Here is a 20,968-nt window from a genome sequence, read left to right on the forward strand (position 1 = left end):
GTGAAAAATGGGCTATTTCTGTGTAAACAAACTATGCAGTGTTACAAAAGGAAAACATTGATGAAGTAAGAAAATGGAAGACCTTTCAAAATTCAGTGATTTTTTTGTAATCTTAGAAGCATCTGTGCTCCACGTCCTCCTTAATCTGTGGCTGTGGCCCAGTAGTGAGATAATTTGTTCCCCTTACTGAAAAACTCTGCATATGATGAACTGCAATCTCATCTTTTTACTGCCTGTGCCTTTTTAAAGTAGGGGTTTACTGAAATTATCTGTATCTGTATCTCTTCAACTTACAAAATGATCTGTCACTGTATCTGTCTTGGGATGGGAGGCTAGAATTTTGGGCATGTTTTATACTGAACGTCATGCAAAATCATGTATTTCTAACCACATATTCATTGGTAATGCAACTGTTGTGCCTTCAAAGTATGAAATTGATTTATTATTGTCATATAATTCATTATTACGTAAATATATTACCACATTATCATGATTGGACTGTAGTTTTTATCTTTCAGTTAGCTCCCAGATAGCCCTGGTTGTTTTGATAATTTTGTATTTGCTGGTGTTGCTGCAGGGTACATTGCTAGGTTTACACATTTTACTATCACTTCAACTTGTTGCTATGAAATACTTGGTAAGGTGTTACTGGGTTCTAAGTAAAAATTCCATGAAGCCTAAGGCTGATACATAGAGAGCATTTTTACAGAGGACATTTAAACACAATCTACTGTACACAACTACAGGCTGTAAATGTCATCTTGAAGTATAGGTTGCAAGGTTTTGAAAGAAATCCAGCTGTCAGTTCCACGCCTCCTCTTCCTCTTCTTCCATAATGTGAGAGTTTCCCTGAGTGATGTGAACTGTCAGCCCTGTTTTTGGCTGATATGCACTGACTTGGTGGAAACGATTACAAAATATAGAGATGACTTTTCGATAATGTGTAGTGAAGGAAATGATGACTGCAGCAGTTAGTGAGATCAAAGTAATTGCAAAACATAATTGCTGACACACAGACATGTCAGCCATGGAGCTGACAGAAACAAGCAATGAGAAACATTTTTTTCCCCTGAACAGCAACAAGCAATATCTGTTTCCATTGCACTTTATCTGCTGTCCTGAATTACATATTCAGATTCAGGAACATCCATAATTTTAACCACACCGTTAGAAGCAGCTCCTTCGACTGCAAATTGACATTAGAAATTATTATGGTTGGCCCGGCTTCTCTGCCCAAGTTGAAGTTCACACAAACTGGACAAATCTTTTTCTCCTCCGTTGCCGGCCCCTACAGGCACACGCGGCATTGACATTGTAATCTTAAACAGAGGAGCACTCAAGGGCTTGATACTAATACAAATTTGTATTGAGAACCGAGGTTTTCACAATAAGTCTACGGACTGTATTACTCAACTTTTGGAGTTCACGCACCGGCAAAACCTTACAAACTTAAGGCGCAGACGCCGATTCGCCATTGTAATCCTGGAGCCAGCGCTGTGGAGTGCCTGTCCTCGGTGTGGAGCGGGTTAACTGGTCCGTGGCGGGGATGAGTGACAGGCTCCAAGTCCTGCCTTCCCTGTGCCCTGTTATGACAGCAGGGCATAGGATATTGCATTTCTCTCTGCAGCCCCGGAGATCGTCCAGGAAAAGCAAGCTATTGGTCGGCCACCCATGTGCGCTTGGCCTCTCGTGTCAACCCTGGCGGATCTCCGTGCTCGAGAAGGTCAATTAATTAGTGGCCAGAGGACACCACAAGTGGTGCTAGACAAATGTTTTGCATCTGACACACACACACACACACACACACACATAGTGCACGGCCGGCTTTCCCATGGAGGGCCTGCCGTTTGGGGGGGTTAAAGTTGAAAGCGATCATAAATGACTGATTTGTCAGGGCCCAATCACACATACTGCAAGAGGACGCCGATCCTCCGCATGAGTTACCTGTGCATCCAGACTGTACAGTGCACTGACCCCGCCTTCCACACACATGAACATGAACACACACACAGACACACACACACACACAGACAGAGAGACACACACAGACACACACACACACAGACACACACACAAACACACACACACACACACACATAGACACGCACACACACACACACAGACACACACACACACACACACAGACAAACAGACAGGCACAGGCACACACACATACACAGACACACACACACACACACACACACATACCCTCCCACACGAACATTTGCCCCTAAGAGATATCAGTCAGGTGCACTTGGGTGGAGAACACAGGCCTCTTGTTTGGTATTGTCCTAACCACCAGCTATCCCCAAACCTTGCAGTGCTATACTCCTGACATTTACATGGGAACTTGCAGTGCTGTACTCCTGACATCTACATGGGAACTTGCAGTGCTGTACTCCTGACATCTACATGGGAACTTGCAGTGCTGTACTCCTGACATCTACATGGGAACTTGCAGTGCTGTACTCCTGACATCTACATGGGAACTTGCAGTGCTGTACTCCTGACATTTACATGGGAACTTGCAGTGCTATACTCCTGACATTTACATGGGAACTTTTGAACTGGAAAGACTATCACCTAAGCTGCCATTTATCTTCTTTGACTATTGTTCTTGCTTAAAATAACAGCTCAGAGCCAGTGCTCTTTGCGTTTATCTCTCTGCATGTGGGGAAAATATGTGGAATACATATGATTAATCGGAAGATGTCAAATGTCCACACATTTTTCATGCTTGTCATCACAATTTTAATTTGCCTGAAGTGGTTGCATACTTTTGGTTGTTGTTTGATGCCGATTTGTGTAAATTGCAAGTTTTGTCACAGTAACAGTGTTGGAGAGTTAAGCTCAGGAATAAACTGTTCAGTCATTAGTAAACTGTGCTGTGAAGACCGCCGATGAGAAGTTAGCACACAACGCGAGTCCTTTTCCCCGGTCAGAGTGTGTTTGCTCTGTGGTCCACAGGAAATTGTTCTGGTGGTGTTCTTTGGCACGGAGTACGTGGTGCGGCTATGGTCCGCGGGCTGCAGGAGCAAGTATGTGGGCATCAAAGGACGACTGCGCTTCATCAGGAAGCCCATCTCCATCATAGGTATATCTATACTGCAACCTCACATTACTGCACAGAAGACACTCATACGGCAGCATATGGAAAAATATGCACTGCATGGTTTGTCTTGTCTGAAAGGAAAACAACAAATTAATTTGTCAAAAGAAACTATAGTTTGTGATCAATCCCCCACCCCACCCGCACTGAACTGCTGAAATATAAGATTAGCAGTGAAATAAAATCTGATCACTGAAGTGAACTGTTTAAATAATGCTGTCGTATATTGTGTGACACAACTGATCTTAGTTATACTTCATCATTGTGTTCTACATGTTGTGATAACACCTATACATTTCCTCTTGCTGGCCAGATTTGATTGTTGTGATCGCCTCAGTCATTGTGCTGAGTGTGGGCTCAAATGGACAAGTATTCGCCACGTCAGCCATCAGGTATCAGAACTGTCGTGTGGACGTACACAACACCATAGCACTCTTTTGCTTTCTTTGGTCACGTTTTTTCAGTTGCGCTGGTAATATCTATTCTCATTGGCTGTCTGTGGAAACAGGGGGATACGCTTCCTGCAGATCTTGCGGATGCTGCATGTCGATCGCCAGGGAGGCACATGGAGGCTTCTGGGCTCCGTAGTCTTCATTCATCGACAGGTGAGGTCCAATCCTGCTGGTATTCATTATGCCCAGCTGCCACAGGTGTTACAGGAAGCTGTTTGTTGATATAAGTGATTACTGTCATTGGAATGGTCAATTTTCACCAAACCTTTTTGTTGTTTAATTTTGGTTAATGTGACCGTTTTATTTTAGAAAAGCTCAAGTGCTAGACTGTACAAAACATCAGAGTGGAGACTTATTAATGTGAAGGATCACCAGTTATTTCATTTATTTAGATAGATAGATAAATAGATAGATAGATAGATAGATGGATAGATGGATAGATAGATGGATAGATAGATAGATAGATAGATATATCGATAGATAGATAGATAGATAAATAGATATATACTGTACTTTATTGATCCCTAAGGGGAAATAGATAGATAGATAGATAGATAGATAGATAGATAGATAGATAGATGATAGATAGATAGATAGATAGATAGATAGATAGATAGATAGATACTTTATTGATCCCTAAGGGGAAATTCAAATTTGTGCCAATTTGTTCTCTCATTTTGTCTTCTGAATAATATTGTCTCTGATGTTTTGCTGATGTTGTTATTCAGTGAACTAACATGTCAGAAATAATCTCCCACACCTTTTTCACTTATGTTGTCTTTAAAGGTCACAAGCTATCTTGCTCATGTGCCAATGACATTTATGACTTTCTAATTTGTAAATCTGCAGTCAAGCTTATAGGAAGCTGGATGAGTGCCATCCCTGTTAGCCTGGTTACTAGCAAGTTTATGAAAGACTGAGGATTTGTCAGGTTACATGTGTTTGCATTTCATGCATGGTATGTCTATGCATGTTGGCCTGGTTGCATTAGATATATATATAGAAGTATCAGACTTGTGGGTTGCAATGGACAATTCTGAATCATATGTGGGGTTTTGATTAAACAAAGTCTTTGTGGTATTATTCAAATGTGTTCCTGAGATAAGACAAAATGTGTTCTCTGAGATTTAGCTAGATTTAACAAAGGCTCTAAGACTTTCACATATATTATTTTGGATTATTCCTTAAATGTTAGTAAGTACAAAAAGCTGTGGAAGAATAATGTGCTTTTAATGATGTTGTTGTGTTCAGTGCTGACAATGCTAAAAACACCTGTGTTTTTGTGCCGTTCTCCACAGGAGCTGATAACAACCCTGTATATTGGCTTTTTGGGCCTGATCTTCTCTTCGTACTTTGTGTACCTGGCAGAGAAAGATGCCGTGGATGAGGAGGGAAGGACTGGCTTTTCAAGCTACGCTGATGCCTTGTGGTGGGGCGTGGTGAGTCTTTCCACTTCCATTAAAAAACATCAGCATAGTTACAATGTGTTTTATTGCATGTCAGCGAGAGTCTGAAGCTTAGCCTTGAGCTTACTTCCATAGTTCATTTATAATGTCAGCTAAATCACCGGTATTGACATGTCAGATGAATTGAAATACAAGTGAGTGTGCAGACTCATTTCTCACACATTTATATAAAGAGAGGTCTCTTGTAATAGTGATGAGAGAGCCATTGCACATTGCCAGGAGCACTGCAATGCTTCACTCTAATACTGGCAGTCTGTTGAAAACCTATTGATAGCCCTGTTGTCCTGCTCATACACATTGCAGAAAGGGCCAGATAATGATCCTGTCGGGTTGTTTTGACCCATCTGGGCTTGAGTTTCCAGTTGGGTTAATTAAACTGTTGAATTCAGTGCATGCTGTAATGAGAAACCAGTGGCTGTTTTGCGCATGGGATCCTTGTGCCACAAAGGGCCGCTAATAAACCCTTTTCACCCTTGCACTCGCCTGCCTGAAAGACCTTTTAGTCCGCCACTATAAAGTGTCAGCTCCTTTAATTAAAACTTTAATTGTTGGATTACCACTGTTTTGTTGCGAGGGTCAGAAGGTATTATGGGGTCTCTGATGGCCTGTGTAACGCTGAATAAAAGCGTCTGTTTTGCATGGAGTGGGCTCTCCAGGAGTGAAATCCCGCCACAGAGGTCCGCTTCCCCTTTTGTTTTTCCTCAACTGTAAACTTGAGACTCGTATGACACAGAGCCAGCGCGGGGAAGTTTGACAGGCTCCGTTGGAGAGAAGGAGGGAGGGATGGAGGGAGGGATGGATGGAGGGAGGGAGGGAGGGATGGAGGGCTGTGAGCTGCTTTCCCCTTCGTTTGCTCGGCACACTGGGAGCTGCAGGTGCAGGACACAGCTGGAGTGCAGTGGCATGAATCATACCTCTCCAGCTTTCCAGTCCTCTCCCCCTCTCTCTCTCTCTCTCTCTCTCTATTCCCCTCTCTCTCTCTCTCTCTCTCGCTCGCTCTCTTTCTCCAAAAGTGCGGGCCAACCAGGCACACACACTATTAAAGTCACTTGATGTTGTTCCTGCTCTTGGTTCTGCTAAAACCACACCGGTGACGGAGAGGAAGAAAGTGAGAATAACAAAAAGGGTGGAAAAAAGGACAGAAAGTGTGAGATGAACCATCCAGGGGGGGACGACAGGCACAGCCAGTGGAAATAAAGAGAGAGTAGCACACGAGCTCCAGAACAGAGGTGGGGGTGAATGAGTAGCGTTTCCCCCCCTGTTCCAGGCCTGGAGCTGGCCCCCCCGAGCAGCACCGGTGCCCTGGAAGAGACTCGCACCCTGCTCATAGAGCGTGTAGTACGAGACAGGCAGCGGAGGCGCAGCCGCCTCAGGGCCCAGGTGCACCACACACCACACACGGAGACGCCGCCGCGGCGCGCAGACAGTCCTCCTTTTAAAGGCCACGTGGACTTGAGAGGAACCCGGTGCGTGGAGGTGCCACACACAGAGACCATAGAGCGTGCTCAATGACTCATACAGGCGGCTATGTTCTGCGTCCGCACTGAGACGGACAGAGATGGAGAGATTGCGCGGGGCTTTGAATGTGGTAATACCACACACATGGAGCAGAGAGCGTGACCCTCAGTATTGAAGAGGAGGAGGAGGAGGAGGAGGATGGGATGGGGGTGGGGGGCAAATGTGGGGGTGTGGGGGACGGGCTGGGTCGAGGGTTATGTGGAGTGGCCTATTGCACGGCGATGTCGAGGCTATTGTTAGCCATCGGATTTACGGATTGCAGATTAAATCCCCCTGCTCTTGGCTCCTTAAAGCCTTTTGAAGCGTCTCACCTTACATCAACCCGGCCATTGTTTTGCTGTGGAGAGACAAGGAGGCAGGGACGGCAGAAAGAGAGGGAGAGAGAGAGAGAGAGAGAGAGAGAAGAGAGAGAGAGAGAGAGAGAGAGGTGGTGGATGGGGGATGGTGTGGGGTTAGCATTCACCAAAGACACTTACTGTAAGCCAAGTGCACTCCCAATGTGTCAGAATGGGCTCGCCTTTCATGAGACCTACACGCACACGCAAAGGTATTTGTTTTCCACGCTCGCCAGGATTCCTGGGCCCTCGGCGGATTAGCGGGGGGAATTGTACCCCTCCGGAATGCACTTTAAACGCCGGGCGAGTGGTGACAGACATGGACGCCGTCCAGCGAGCCTTGATGAACTTCCCATCCCACTTGTATTATTGCCTCTGTCAGAGAAAGGGTTGCTTGAATGAAATGACATCTTTACAACTGCTGCCCCTTTATGAGCAGTGAAATGCTCTGCAGCTCTGGCTCTCAAGTGACCAGGCAGATCACCTGACCTGCCTGGAGAGGAACACCAAATACAGAGCCAATAGAAAGACGTGCAGTTGTGTCAGGGTGAGGGCGTGGCCAAGTGCGCTGCGCTCTCTTGTCCCTTATGAAACACAAAGATTGGCCCCATGAATATGTGTTACGGGGCAGCCGTGGCCTACTGGTTAGCGCTTCGGACTTGTAACCGGAGGGTTGCCGGTTCGAACCCCAACCAGTAGGCACGGCTGAAGTGCCCTTGAGCAGGGCACCTAACCCCTCACTGCTCCCTGAGCTGCTGTTGTTGCAGGCAGCTCACTGCGCCGGGATTAGTGTGTGCTTCACCTCACTGAGTGCTGAGTGTGTTTCACTAGTTCACGGATTGGGATAAATGCAGAGACCAAATTTCCCTCACGGGATCAAAAGAGTATATATACTTATATACTTATGCCGTGGCCACTGCCGTGTCACAGTATCCTCTCAAATGTCATGTATGTCATGTGACAGTTGGATTTGGTTACGCAGCTTTAGTCGGTACTCAGTGCTCTGCTTCTGTTCCCTCTCTCCAGGTGACGGTGACCACGATAGGCTACGGAGACAAAGTTCCTCAGACGTGGATTGGGAAGGCCATTGCCTCCTGCTTCAGCGTCTTTGCCATCTCCTTCTTTGCCCTTCCTGCTGTGAGTATCATTCGTCACACACATTGGCAGGGTCTCAGGGCCCAAGACGATATCGTCACACACATTGGCAGGGCCCAAGACGGAGGTTCTTATAAAGGCTCCTGCTAAGTCATAGTTTAAAGGAGGCTTAAGTGAAACAGAGGCCCATATACAGCAAAGGCTTTATGTAGAGATGCATCAACACTATTTTTTCATGCTTATAATTCATGCCCAAAGTAAAACTCTTACTTAGTCAAGTTGTACTATGTTAAATTCCTCAAAACATCCCTGCAGCAGTGTACATACCAAAGCACCACACGAGTTGAACTTTGATTCAGTGTGTCATGGTGATTCATATGCAGCGTTGCCAAAGCAACACTGACAATACACAATAAAATGACAATATGCAATAATAATGACAAACTACCAGTAATGAAAGCAATGGGGGATGCTCAGATGAATGAGTTCTTTGTGTTGTGTCTGGTGCTACGTCACTGATGTTGCCTCTGTGTGTTTGTTTGTGTGTGTGTGTGTGTGTGTGTGTGTGTGTGTTTGTGTGTGTGTGTGTGTGTGTGTCTGTCTCTCTGCAGGGGATCCTTGGCTCAGGCTTTGCTCTGAAGGTGCAGCAGAAGCAGAGACAGAAGCACTTCAGCCGCCAGATTCCAGCTGCTGCCTCCCTCATCCAGGTATTGGAGAGAGAGAGAGAGAGAGAGAGAGAGAGAGAGAGAGAGAGCTGTGGCACCCGTTCCAAAGCACCACCTCACTGCGTCATTCCCCTCTGAGTGGCCAGCGCGAGCGAGGTGTGAGAAGGCGTTTCTGTTTGCTGTGGAGTATGAGGGCGGGCAGGGAGAGGGCCGGTGGCACGTATGTGCCCTCTTTGCAGACGCCGCCAACTTGTTAAAGCACTGATTTATGGCAAGGCCTGCGTAGTATCTCACCCCCGTGACAGGAAGTCTCAGCTCGAACACGTCTTGCGCCACTAAATCGTTGATATTCCAGCCGCTTGAGGAGGACTCTTGTTCTCCCAGGGCCTTGCCAACATAAGCTCCCAAACCAAAGTCAAATACAAACACAGTCATAGTGCTATTTGTCGTCTGGACAATTTCTCCCTGTCCTGGTAAAGGTGAACCGTCCTGTGCTCCCAGACGGAGACAGCGGGCAAATATCAGCACTTTGAGCCAGGAGCCGACAGTTTTAAGAAACACCATTTATCCTCTAGGTAAATGGAATGACCCCAGATGCAACACCCAGACAAAATGTCCTCAGTGTCAAGCCGAGATAGCTCAAACAAACACCAGGCTACACCATGCAAACTGCTGACTGCGTTAAATAACTCTGACAAGAGTGTCCGGCTGATAGTGGATCGCTGTGGTTAGCCATCTGAGACTTTAACATGAGCAGACATGCCCTTTTTGCACCAGTGTTGTACTTATTCACAAGCATTATCCTTACTACAGAAGCTAAAATGTCCATAGGAATCATTTTTGATAAATAATGAGAAAACACACACTTTGTGTGTTTTAAAAAAGGCACACTTCATTTGTCTTTTTGATAGCACATGTGTTAGCCCAAAAATGGGGATACAGGAAGTGAGTGTACACCTCAGGAAGTAACATTATTTTGTCTTTTAAAGAGGGCAAACAGTCTGGAGGAGTACAGTTGGGATTTGTATGTGGCTAGGCAGATGTAGATGGTGTGCTTGTGTCTCATGTTAGCTCTGAAGTGCAGTAATGTAGGAAGGTGTAGAGAAGTGAGTGAGAGAGAAATGAGTCACTGTTCCGTGACCTTCACGTGACCTGCAGCCGCTGACACCTGACTCTGACTTTGACTCTGAGCCTCATGATACTCCAGAGATTCTGCCGACTGATTTGCTGTGTGGGGCAGTGAGGTCATGGGGTGTGCTCCATAACCTGTATTTAGAACTGTAGATATTACAGTCAGTCCGTGTCAATAGCATTGCTTTTTTCCCCTTCTTTGCTCTTTTTCTTAGACACTATGGCGGTGCTACGCTGCAGAGAAACAAGGAGGTTGTCCAGCTACATGGAAGATGTACGTGCTGACTGCCGACTACGTGCCCCCCGCAAACTCCGAAACCTCCAGCCCAGGAAACTTCAGAAAGCTGGTAAACAAAGTGATGACTGTTTTACGCAGTAGGAACTGCAGCGTTGTGCTTAAACCCCAACAAGCATTATGCTATTAAGACTTATGCCATGCCACAAACAGGGAACAACAGGTTGCTTTGTCTCACTGTTGTTAAGCTAAAGTGCTAACCTCAGAGCTTCTGACCACAGTTTCGCTCTTCTCCTCTACCTCAGGCCTGGGTTCTGAGCTCTTCGCCTCTACCTCAGGCCTGGGTTCTGAGCTCTTCGCCTCTACCTCAGGCCTGGGTTCTGAGCTCTTCAACTCTACTGTACCTCAGGCCTGGGTTCTGAGCTCTTCAACTCTACTGTACCTCAGGCCTGGGTCCTGAGCTCTTCGTCTCTACTGTACCTCAGGCCTGGGTTCTGAGCTCTTCAACTCTACTGTACCTCAGGCCTGGGTTCTGAGCTCTTCGTCTCTACTGTACCTCAGGCCTGGGTTCTGAGCTCTTCGCCTCTACCTCAGGCCTGGGTTCTGTTTGCCATGTTGGAATAGGAACAAGATCCCAGGTAGTTTTCCTGAGGGAACTTAACAGTCGGAGAGAGAGGTAGTAAGTTGTTGGGCGCATTGATGAGGAGCAGCGGCGTCGACCAAACACAGCATTATACCCTCTTTCACCCACCTCAGCTAGGAGCAACGTATACTGTGCTGATGTCATGGGGAACTGACTGTGAATGAGCAAGTGTTCTACTGTGCCCCCCCCCCCCCCACCCCCCCCCCCCTTGTGTTCGCCATGATGACCCTGGGGCCCTTTTGTCTCCCCCACACAAAGACACAGTCAGATGAGATGATGTCACCGGCCGCCTTTTTTCTCGTGGGAGTAAACCTTTGTGTAGCAAAACAACAACAAAAAAATCTTTGTCCAGCACTGAGTCCACATATATGAGAAGTTGGGCTGGGAGGAGGGATGGTGGTGCCACTTGCGGAGGGCTTTCTGGAGGGATGGTGCGGAGGGGGTTACAAGGGACTTTTTCCCTTTCTGTTTCTGGCTCTCTCTCTCTCTCTCTCTCTCTGTCTGTCTCGGTCCTAATGAGTCATTCACTGGAGGAGAGCTGAAGTCAAAGCTGGCCAGGGGGCTCGACTCATTCCGAGCAGTCAAAGGAGTTAGAGTTAGTTTGGAAACCACAGGCAAATAAAAACGCAAATATCTGCAGACCGAAAGCAGCATAAAGCCCCCTCTCGGCCGGATGCAGGTCGCAGGTCGTAATGCGCTCACCCCCGTGTGAAAGTGAAGTCGATCAGAACTCCCTTTTCTGTGTGTTGCAAGGAGGTTTGAAAGATACACTCCACAAACAGTGAACAGACAGAGCAAATATTTGGTGAAGTGACAAAACTTCTTGTGCAGATGGGTGATATTTATAGATTGGGTAAAGATTAACCTGTACTGGCCTGTGCAAACATGTCTTTTTATGTTGTTTTGCCTCCATAAAGATAATTAATTCGTTCCCTGACATTATTGTTGATTGATGACAAGTCAAGACAATGAAAGTCTGAATAGCATGCTCTTAAATCTACCAGTCATCATAGACGTGTTTGTTCACTGACTGAATGAGATGCTGGTTGCATGTTAATATCTATGTGTCAATGACACTTGAGAAAAGAACATTTCTGATAGTGATTTCTCTCTCTCTCTGTCTTTCTGTGTCTGTCTGTCGCTCTATCTCTGTCTCTGTCCCTCTCTCTTTCTCTCTCTCTGTCTTTCTGTGTCTGTCTGTCTGTCTCTCTTTCTCTCTCTCTCTCTGTCTGTGTTTGTCTCTCTCTTGTCCCCAGAGTAAACGCTACAAAAGGAAGCTGAGATCTCGTGATAATGGCTCCTTCAGCTCAGCAGGAGACAAGCCCTTGTCCATTCCACAGATCACGTATGACCACATCGATGACAAAGACGAGAAGAAAGAAATGCCCTTCTTCCTTGAAGAGCCCACCGGTAGCACAACATCAGTCACTTCTTTCACTTCTGAAGTGTTAGGCTGTTGTTGTAAACAAAGACAGACAACAAACTGAATCTGAACTGTTAATTTATGAACATTTTAATCTTTGCTTGATTCGTCCGATGCAGTGTGAGAGTCTTGCAGCATTACTTGCTAGACATGTGACATTTGCCTTGTTTAAAAACTGACGGTAATATGTGAAATTAATATTAGTGTGATGGTCAGATGTCTAAAAACATTGACTTTATAATATTTTAGTTTAGCAAGTCTGTAATGTGTCAGGCATATGCTAAAAACAGAGCACATACTAAACTAAACTTCTCTTTGGAATTGGATGAACTGTATGATGTTTGATGCACATAATTTGGAGATCCGGCTTCACAAACAGAAAAATGGTATAGTGAGTGAAGTGCAAACCTTCAGCCGAACCCATTAGGGCAGGGTTCAGTAAACCAAAGAGTAAAGTTTGAGGATGCGTTTTAGTGAAATTCAGTTGGCGTGTGGCTGTAGAGGTTTCGGTTTGTGTAATGTTTGTCGAAAGCACTGGGGGCGGGTGTGGAGTGAGACGGTTGGGTGTAGAGTTGTTTGTGTTTTGGGTTTAAACTCTGTGAATCCCTGCCTGCCTCTGCCACTCTCTCCAGGCCTCGAGGTGGACACCACATGGGCTCAGAGGGCCAGATGGAAATCATTACCGCTGCGCATTACAGGCGATTACAGGCCATGTTTACCTGCATTGCGTGCTATGCAGGCCTCATCAATTAACAACCAGATTTATTTTGCACGACAAAAATATGTACAGAGCGACCTCCGTGGGCAGTCCATTATAGTTTGTGGTTTTGTATATTTGCATTTTCCACGGATGTACAGTTCTGTGTGTTAGAGTCTGCCCATTTGTTTCATATTATATTAGTCCCACTTCAGTGACCATTTCCCTAAACACATGTGGTTTATTTATAAGAGCTGGTTAGTTCATACGGGAAAGCTATGGTAATCTAAAGCAAATTTATAAAAACTGGACTGATGTTGGTTCAAGCAAATATGACAACTCTAGTCCCTACTTTAGAATTTATATTAAATAGATTCCAGGGAAAGAAAATATGTTATGTTATGCATTAGTGTTATGCATTAATGCATCAATTATATGGGCATATGACATCTACAGTCAGATGAGCAAAATCAGTTGTTTGCTCCAGTATATTTTGAGACTTTTGTACTTGTTATTTTAGAAACTAATATAGGCTTGAAGGCATAACATTCACTGGTGACAGATGTTTTTTTTTTTTTTTTTTTTTTTTAAGGAGGCCATCCTGTGTGAAATGGTGTCTGGACCAAATCTTCCCTCACTGTAGTCCTTTACGACCTTTGCTATCAGGTGGCATTATCATCAAAGCAGAGGCTTTTCAGTGCAAGTGCTACCAGCAGAGAAGTTACTGATAAAAAATGGAATCTGGTTTGGTACTTAATTGGTAGTGTGTAGTGGAGAGATAATGAACAAAACCATATGTCTGTCCGCCTTTGAACTGTGAAAAATCCCCTTTGGAGTTTTTAGGACATTCCCTGTGTACATTTACTAATGGATAGCGTGAGTGTTTGATGGTGAATATAAAAACAATATTTATGGATCTGTAACTGCTTTAATAGGGACATTTCAAACAAACTCAGGCCTTGTGAGCCATAATTGTGTTTGCGCGTGAGAACTTTTGCTCGTTAATGGCAACAAGTGAAGATAATGCCACATAAACTGTCTGGATGGCATTCACACATCGAGGAATTAAGTATCTACAGTATATCTTGTGATATACTAGGCTAGCATAATTGTGTTTGCGCGTGAGAACTTTCGCTCATTAATGGCAACAAATCAAGATAATGCCACATAAACTGTCTGGATGGCATTCACACATCGAGGAATTAAGTATCTATATCTTGTGATATACTAGGCTAGCATAATTGTGTTTGCGCGTGAGAACTTTTGCTCGTTAATGGCAACAAGTCAAGATAATGCCACATAAACTGTCTGGATGGCCTTCACACATCAAGGAATTAAGTATACAAGCAAACACAAAAAGATATACTAGCAAACACAAGAATTGCTAGCCTAGTATATCTCCATCTGGAGCGTTTCAATGGCCCATCACTGCTGCTAATGTGTTTGGAGACTTTTATGAAGGATTGGTTTGTGTAGTTAAAAAGTGCCCTGTCTCTTTTCACAGGCATCACCAGGATGTTCAAGCAGACAGGTGAGCCTGTTGATTGTGTGATGCCTGAGTCCTGCCGTGGGATGCTGTTATCTCTGTCTGGATGTCCGTCTCTTGCTGGGCCTTGGCGTCCATTCTGGGTGTTATCTGCATGGCTTTGTGATTGTGTTGAGCTGTTGGCCAGCGTTGTGGGAACAGGCCTTTAGAGGGAGGCGGATGGGGGGTGTCGGGGGGGTTCCCAGCATTGGTCACATGCCCATTATAGGTGTTTTTTTTTTCAGAGATCTTAGGATGAGTTTGAAAGTAAGATGAACCATGTAGTGAGAAGTTTTCCAGAAGTGAGCCATATTCATCTTTGGCCCAGTCTTTTTGTGCCAAAGTGCAATGTAATTATTTGCATAGCATTGTTTACTGTGACTTTGCAACAGAAGCCATACTGTATGTTCCATTGCTGAGAAGCTTAGTAACCACAGAAAATAATGAAAAACCACAAGGAGACGCAAGACAAGACAAGACTGGAACCTCGAGTCATCGCACCAGATGTGCTCCTAAATCCATCAGTTGTGTTGCTGGTCCTGTGAACAGATTGCCCGTGCTTACCACCCCATTGACGCCTCCCCACTCCTAGAGTATCTCAGGCAGTATTTCAGTCAGACCTCCACCTTGTCATCGGCACTCGTGCTCCTCGGAGGCACAGGCTTTTTGGCTGGCTGCTCCATCAGTGTGATGTTTGGCAAATTCATTTGTGTTGAGTGCCCCAGGGCCTGCTGGGAAGGCGGCGGCAGCGGCGCGGCGGAGGGCTGGCTGGGTGCTTGAGGGAAGAGTGGAGTGATAAACGTGCTCCATTGTAGAGCTTCACTGGTCAGAAATAAAACTGCCGTCATTGTTTCATTTAATCAACATCCGGCTTATCGCTTATCTGTCTGCCTGGCCCCGTGTGTGAGAATCTCTGAATGCCCCCCCCCCCCCCCCCCCCCTCCCTCCATAGTCACTGTGGCCCCTGCATGTTTTCATTCGCCGGGGCCTTCCAAGCCAAACGTGTTTGAACAGACCGGGACGATATTAATAAAGCAGCATTGTTTGTGTAGTCGATAAGCCCAGCGTGCCTCTGATGAATGAGAAGCAGTGCGGCTGGCGGCTGGAGAGAAAGCCTCGTTCCCAACTCTGCTCTCTCCGCTTCTCCACACTCTACTCCTCTCTGTGGACCTAAACCAACCGTGATGCCAACCGTGATGCCTGCACTTCTGTGAACAAAACAACCCCCTTTCACAAGGCCACAGAGGCTTCCGCTGTAATGTTTTGCTTGGAGTCTTGGTGCAAAACTAAGATAGTTTTCTGGATCAAGAAACTGTTACAACAGTTGCTTTTAACATGTGGACACTATACCTTGTTGGCCTTGTTTAACCTCTGTTGTTTTGGGCCCCACAAATGAGTGTCTCCTCACCATACCAATCATCTGCAGTTCTTACAATAGAAAATAACGTATGTAGTCGCTAGTGCAGAGTAGTGTGCTGTAGGGTAGTGTAGATTGTTTGTTATGTGCATGCCCGCATGACTTGTTTGTTTATATTTTTGTCTGATTGCATGCGTCCAGACCCACACCACTCCTGGTCCTCTTTCACCCTGAGCTGTCCTGCCTCTCCAGGTATCAGCACTGCGCTCTCCTCCGTTTCCGTATCAGCACCATTGTACGCATACAATACTGTAGTAGGGCAATTCCATGGAAAATCAAGTTTTTGTAACATCCATAACGCCAATAAAATGTGATGGTATGGTATGATGTGAATGATTACATGAAATTTGAGCATTTGCTATGTTTGGCTGAAGAATGTAAATGAGAAAAAAATGCACAAAAAATGAATTTTATCATTCATAAGGCATTTTATTATTCACAAGGCATTTCACTGGCGTTATGGATGTGACAAAAAGTCAATTTCCGTGGAATTGCCCATTACACTGTGATGGGGACAATGGTATTGCAAGTGTATTGGTGAGAATGAACCCAAAATCAAGGCCACGTGTTGCCATGTTTTCCAATTCTTATTTGTTTGTTTGTTTGCTTTTTCAGTGAAGAAAAAACTGGACGGAGCTGGGGGAGGCATCACGCGAGCGAATAGCCTCGTGGACGACATTGACTTTGTCAGTGAGGACATCTCTTTGCCTGCAGTCCCTGACCCAGCTCAGTGAGTATTTTTTTTATATCCTCATTAAGTTTCTGTATTTGTCTATTTGTATGTATATCCATTATGATATCCGCCTCTCGGCCCATATCAACCCTCCATCCTTCTGTCCATCCATTAAACGCATATCACATGGATGTGTTACATGAATGGCTACACCCCCACACCATAACCAGGCTTTTAAATATGAACCCCAGTCTCATGGGGGGTGTAATATGGTGACTTTAAAGCCTACAGACATGAGACGTCAGTGAAAAGAAACAGATGTGTTGGTAGGGGGCATGAGAATCTTAGATCATAACATAATCATTGCGTGTTTAAGGGCTGATCAAAGCACAAGCAGATCATGGCCTGAAGTTAATGCAACACACAAGTGCAGGATTACGTGTTGTGCTTCTTATGTAATTCATAATTCTTGATTTATATCAGGATATTCCAGACCAGTCACACAATCACAATAGCAGTAGAGTCAATAAAGAAATGGTCAGATAGATGTACCGGTACAAAATATAACAGCCGTTCAGTACTGTATACCGGTATATACTCTCCGCGAAAATAAATCACGCTTGTCAATTTGTCTCCATCTCCTACTCCATCCCCTACTCTTGCAACTTTTTTTTTTTAGTAAGACCCTGGATCATATAAGGGCAGGGAGGTTAAAACACTCTTGCAACTTTTGTGTATGCTTGTATGTGCGTGCCTGTGTGTGTGTGTGTGCGCGCGCGCGTGTGTGCTTGTGTGTATGTGTGTGTACGTACAGTGGGCAGTGCTTCGACTTGGCCAGCTTCCCTCATGGTCCGTGCGCGGGATCACGCGGTATCACGCGACTTTAATTTGTATTTTTCCAGTGACGCTGCACGCTGCAACAACCCAAACAACTGGCAGATGTCTCAAGTGAGCAGGGTGTCTCGTAAAAAGAAATGGAGCCTGGAAAACCCTACACAGACTTCACTACAGACTTTAGCAGACTGGTTTAGAAATAATTTAATAGCCAGAAATATGCCTGCCCTGCCCTAATAAAGAAATATTTGGTTACCTGCGAGTGAATCCCGTTTGCAGCCGTAGAAGAAACGCAGGACAAATTAAACATTCATTCAACTTTTTCATTTCATAGAAGGGCGGATGGATGCAACTGCGAGGATGGCAATGAGTTGTTAACAGACATGAAGACATATAGCCCAGCAGCAATCTATCTAAAATAACGTGTTAAAAAAATAATAACGCGTAAAATAATGCGTTCACTAAACAAAGATTATGGAAATTAAACACCACTTTTCCATCAAAAAGCTTGTTGTAAAAGGCATAACTTGTTAGATTTAAGAACTAGGTTCGCTAGCTCTGTGTGTTATGAGTCCCATAGAACAACAATGCCATCTACTGGATTAGAAAGTGTCAGCAGCAGAGGGGACCAAGTCACTGTTTGGCAAGTCACAAGTAAGTCCCAAGTCTTAGCAGTCAAGTCCAAGTCAAGTCCCAAGTAAATACAGAGAAGGGCAAGTCGAGTCCAAGTCCAAGTCACATCAAAGCCAAGTCGAGTCCAAGTCCAAGTCCCAATCTTTTTCAAGTCCTGAACAAGTCATCAGGTACTCTTCACTTAATAATGCCATTATTAGACTATCGATCATAATTTTAGCACTTCCATCTAATCCACAGTATTTTTTGTTTATAAATACAGATTAAAATATGTTCAATGTTTCTGTCTTGTAATCTTTTACGACATATGCATGCGCATACCTGTGTAATCTGTAAACGGATAGCTACATAACACTCAGCACAGCTGCAAATATATATATTGTTTTTCCAAATTATGGAGCCCACTGTAAGGATGAGTAATAATTTGACTGATGGCAGTTCACTGCGCTTAGGCCACAGATTTGCCTGCAAACAATTTATTAGGCTGTCTGGCAGTGGCGACTCATAAGGGAAGCCAAGGTCAACACTTTTATATTATTTAAAAGATAATAATGACAGTAATTTTGTTTTAAAGTATTCATTTCTTAAGAAATACTACACATTTGATGCTGTTTATCTCATTTGTAAATGGTGCACTGTCACTTTAAGCCCATTGTGTCACACGTTCTCATAATAATCCTTTTTTTACCAGCTCCATTCAAATATTGCCTATGGCTAGTCCACAAACTCAAACATTGTTTGTGCCACATGTATAGCACAATATTAACAACGATAAGCATGATATTAAGTTGGCACAAACAGCTTTCATTCCCTTGGAAAGAGAAGCATGTATGACATGATGCTTGCTTGACATTTTCTGTTTGCAATTAAAAGTGAATTATGAGCCTGGTAGCCAGGCTCATAAGCTAGCTACAGTAGCTGAGTGAAATGTATTTCAATCGGCATATCATGTGCTTCATGTAAATAAATTATTGAATACTTCAAGACTATTAAGACCAGTTCCATTACACAAGGCAAAGACAACTCTTCATAATATTCTTGTCCACTTTCCAAATCACAGTGAGTGCAGCTATGTCATAGTGACCTGGATCTCATAGTTTATAACTGTACAGTAGGCTAGTGAGAACCGGATAATTCACAATCTCCTCTAATCTCGTATTTGTTGCCTTCACGATTTCCTTTTATACGTTTCTTATATTTAAAAGAAGATATCAATCATCATCAACAATGACAAGCCAGCTGGAACCTACTCATTTTCTCTCCCTCTCGTGCGTGCTTGGATGCGTTCTCAATTAAATGCAGTAGGCTAGCATAAGTTCAAGTTGGATCTTAATGGAGAGGACTCGAAAAGTATCAACTTTATGTAACATGCTGTTGGTGCTTTTTGACATTAAACGTTCTCTAACAAGAGTGCAAATCAGTTTGCAGTAAAGCTACTAGTGATTGGCTAAATGTTGGTCCTTCCTCTGTCTCTTGATGCCCTACACACAGTGCGTAACGCGTGTGGGGGTAGCGGCAGTAGCGACAGTGTGCTCTGGCCGCTTGTCTCCGCTATTTTTTTTTTATTTTTTTTAGTCGCGGGAAAGCGCCGTGGGGTGACTGGTCCATGATCAGGAAATTTAGTTTTTGATTCGAGACATGTCAAGTCATCACAAGTCAAAGAGGCAAAGTCCGAGTCAAGTCTCAAGTGAATAGTATTCAAGTCCAAGTCGAGTCGCAAGTCATGCCGAATTTTATCAAGTCAAGTCTGAAGTCATTAAAATCATGACTCGAGTCTGACTCGAGTCCAAGTCATGTGACTCGAGTCCACATGTCTGGTCAGCAGGCTACGTACTTGTGGATCTGGGTGGCTTCTCTGCCGCAAAGTTTGTCTCAAAAATACGTGTGCTGATCCACAAATGCGAAAACGTGTGTGCTGGTGATCCACAAATGCAATTTTCAGTTTTACAAATGCCATTTCATTTACAAATACACATCTACAATTGTGAAAACCAATTTACAAGTTACAAATATGATTTTTTTTACGTGTGGATTTGTGCGACTTTCATGCGAAGAACATCTCAAAACCACGTAACTTTGGAAAGGTTGAATGCGTGTGCTGGTGATCCACAAATGCAGAATCACATTTCACAAATTAAATTTTAGGTTTTACAAATGGCATTTTATTTACTAATGCACATCTATATTTGTAAAAACCAATATATGAGTTACAAATATGATTTTTTTATTTGTAGATATCAAAACACACATGCAAATAAAGAAATATTTGTGGATCCCCCTCTGCGCATATACAAATATTATTGAGACAAATTTAGATCCATACAGATGCGCTCGTGCCTTAGATGGCAAGAAAAATCTTCACGATATAGGCCTATTAACTGACCGCCCAATTCACGTTGGCTGGGGGGCAGGGGGGGCCATCAGACATTTGTGCCCAGTTAATCCGGCCCTGCCCCAAACAAATCACACCTTCCCACCTCTGTGACAGCTTAAAAGAAGTCGAGAGGACACCTAACTCACAGACCTATTCACAAACCAGTTTTGTGGCATTTCACCATGTTTTGAAATCCTATGTGGCTACAGGAGCTTCCAATTGTGAGGAAGCAATTTTGATTTGTAGGCATAACTAACATGCAATAAAGCCACCAACAACAACCAAAACTAGGCTACTCATTGTCAACATGTAAATTAAATGTAACATTATTGTGAATCAAATTAAAATGTTCTCTTTTGCAAATGTAGGCATAGGCATAGTAACAGATTAATTTAATAATGTTACAAAGATACTACATCAATCCATATGTTTCATTAGGCTACTAGGCTATTTGTTTTGCCTTACTCTTGATTAATTTAGGCTAGGCCTTTTTATTCAGTTATTCATCATCTTCCGTCCTTGTGTAGCGCACGCATTCTCAGACCTGTCACCTGCCACTCATCGTAAGGGAGGTGTTTGGAATCATTCCTGCATTACAATCATCAGCCAATCAAGGTGGTCACTTCAGTCAAGCTCGTGCATGAGTAATAACGTCATCCATAGCAACGAAGACTCACTCACTCTTAGTCAAAGATTCTAGAGCGCTTCGCTCCAGAATCTGTTCAGGAGTTGTCATTTTTCCT

General features: G+C 44.2%; 1 protein-coding gene across 1 annotated transcript in view; it reads left to right on the plus strand.

Annotated features, from left to right (window-relative positions):
• Window positions 1-20,968, plus strand: part of kcnq1.2 (potassium voltage-gated channel, KQT-like subfamily, member 1.2) — a 167,768-nt gene that overhangs the window by 20,698 nt on the left and 126,102 nt on the right. The window contains 11 exon segments of the mRNA XM_048256163.1: window positions 2,968-3,094; window positions 3,423-3,501; window positions 3,618-3,714; window positions 4,860-5,000; window positions 7,907-8,017; window positions 8,587-8,682; window positions 9,987-10,118; window positions 11,906-12,059; window positions 14,274-14,300; window positions 15,853-15,903; window positions 16,327-16,441. Coding sequence (XP_048112120.1) covers window positions 2,968-3,094; window positions 3,423-3,501; window positions 3,618-3,714; window positions 4,860-5,000; window positions 7,907-8,017; window positions 8,587-8,682; window positions 9,987-10,118; window positions 11,906-12,059; window positions 14,274-14,300; window positions 15,853-15,903; window positions 16,327-16,441 — 1,130 coding nt within the window.

Source organism: Alosa alosa, chromosome 11 (assembly GCF_017589495.1).
Source record: "Alosa alosa isolate M-15738 ecotype Scorff River chromosome 11, AALO_Geno_1.1, whole genome shotgun sequence".
Classification (NCBI taxonomy): Eukaryota; Metazoa; Chordata; class Actinopteri; order Clupeiformes; family Clupeidae; genus Alosa; species Alosa alosa.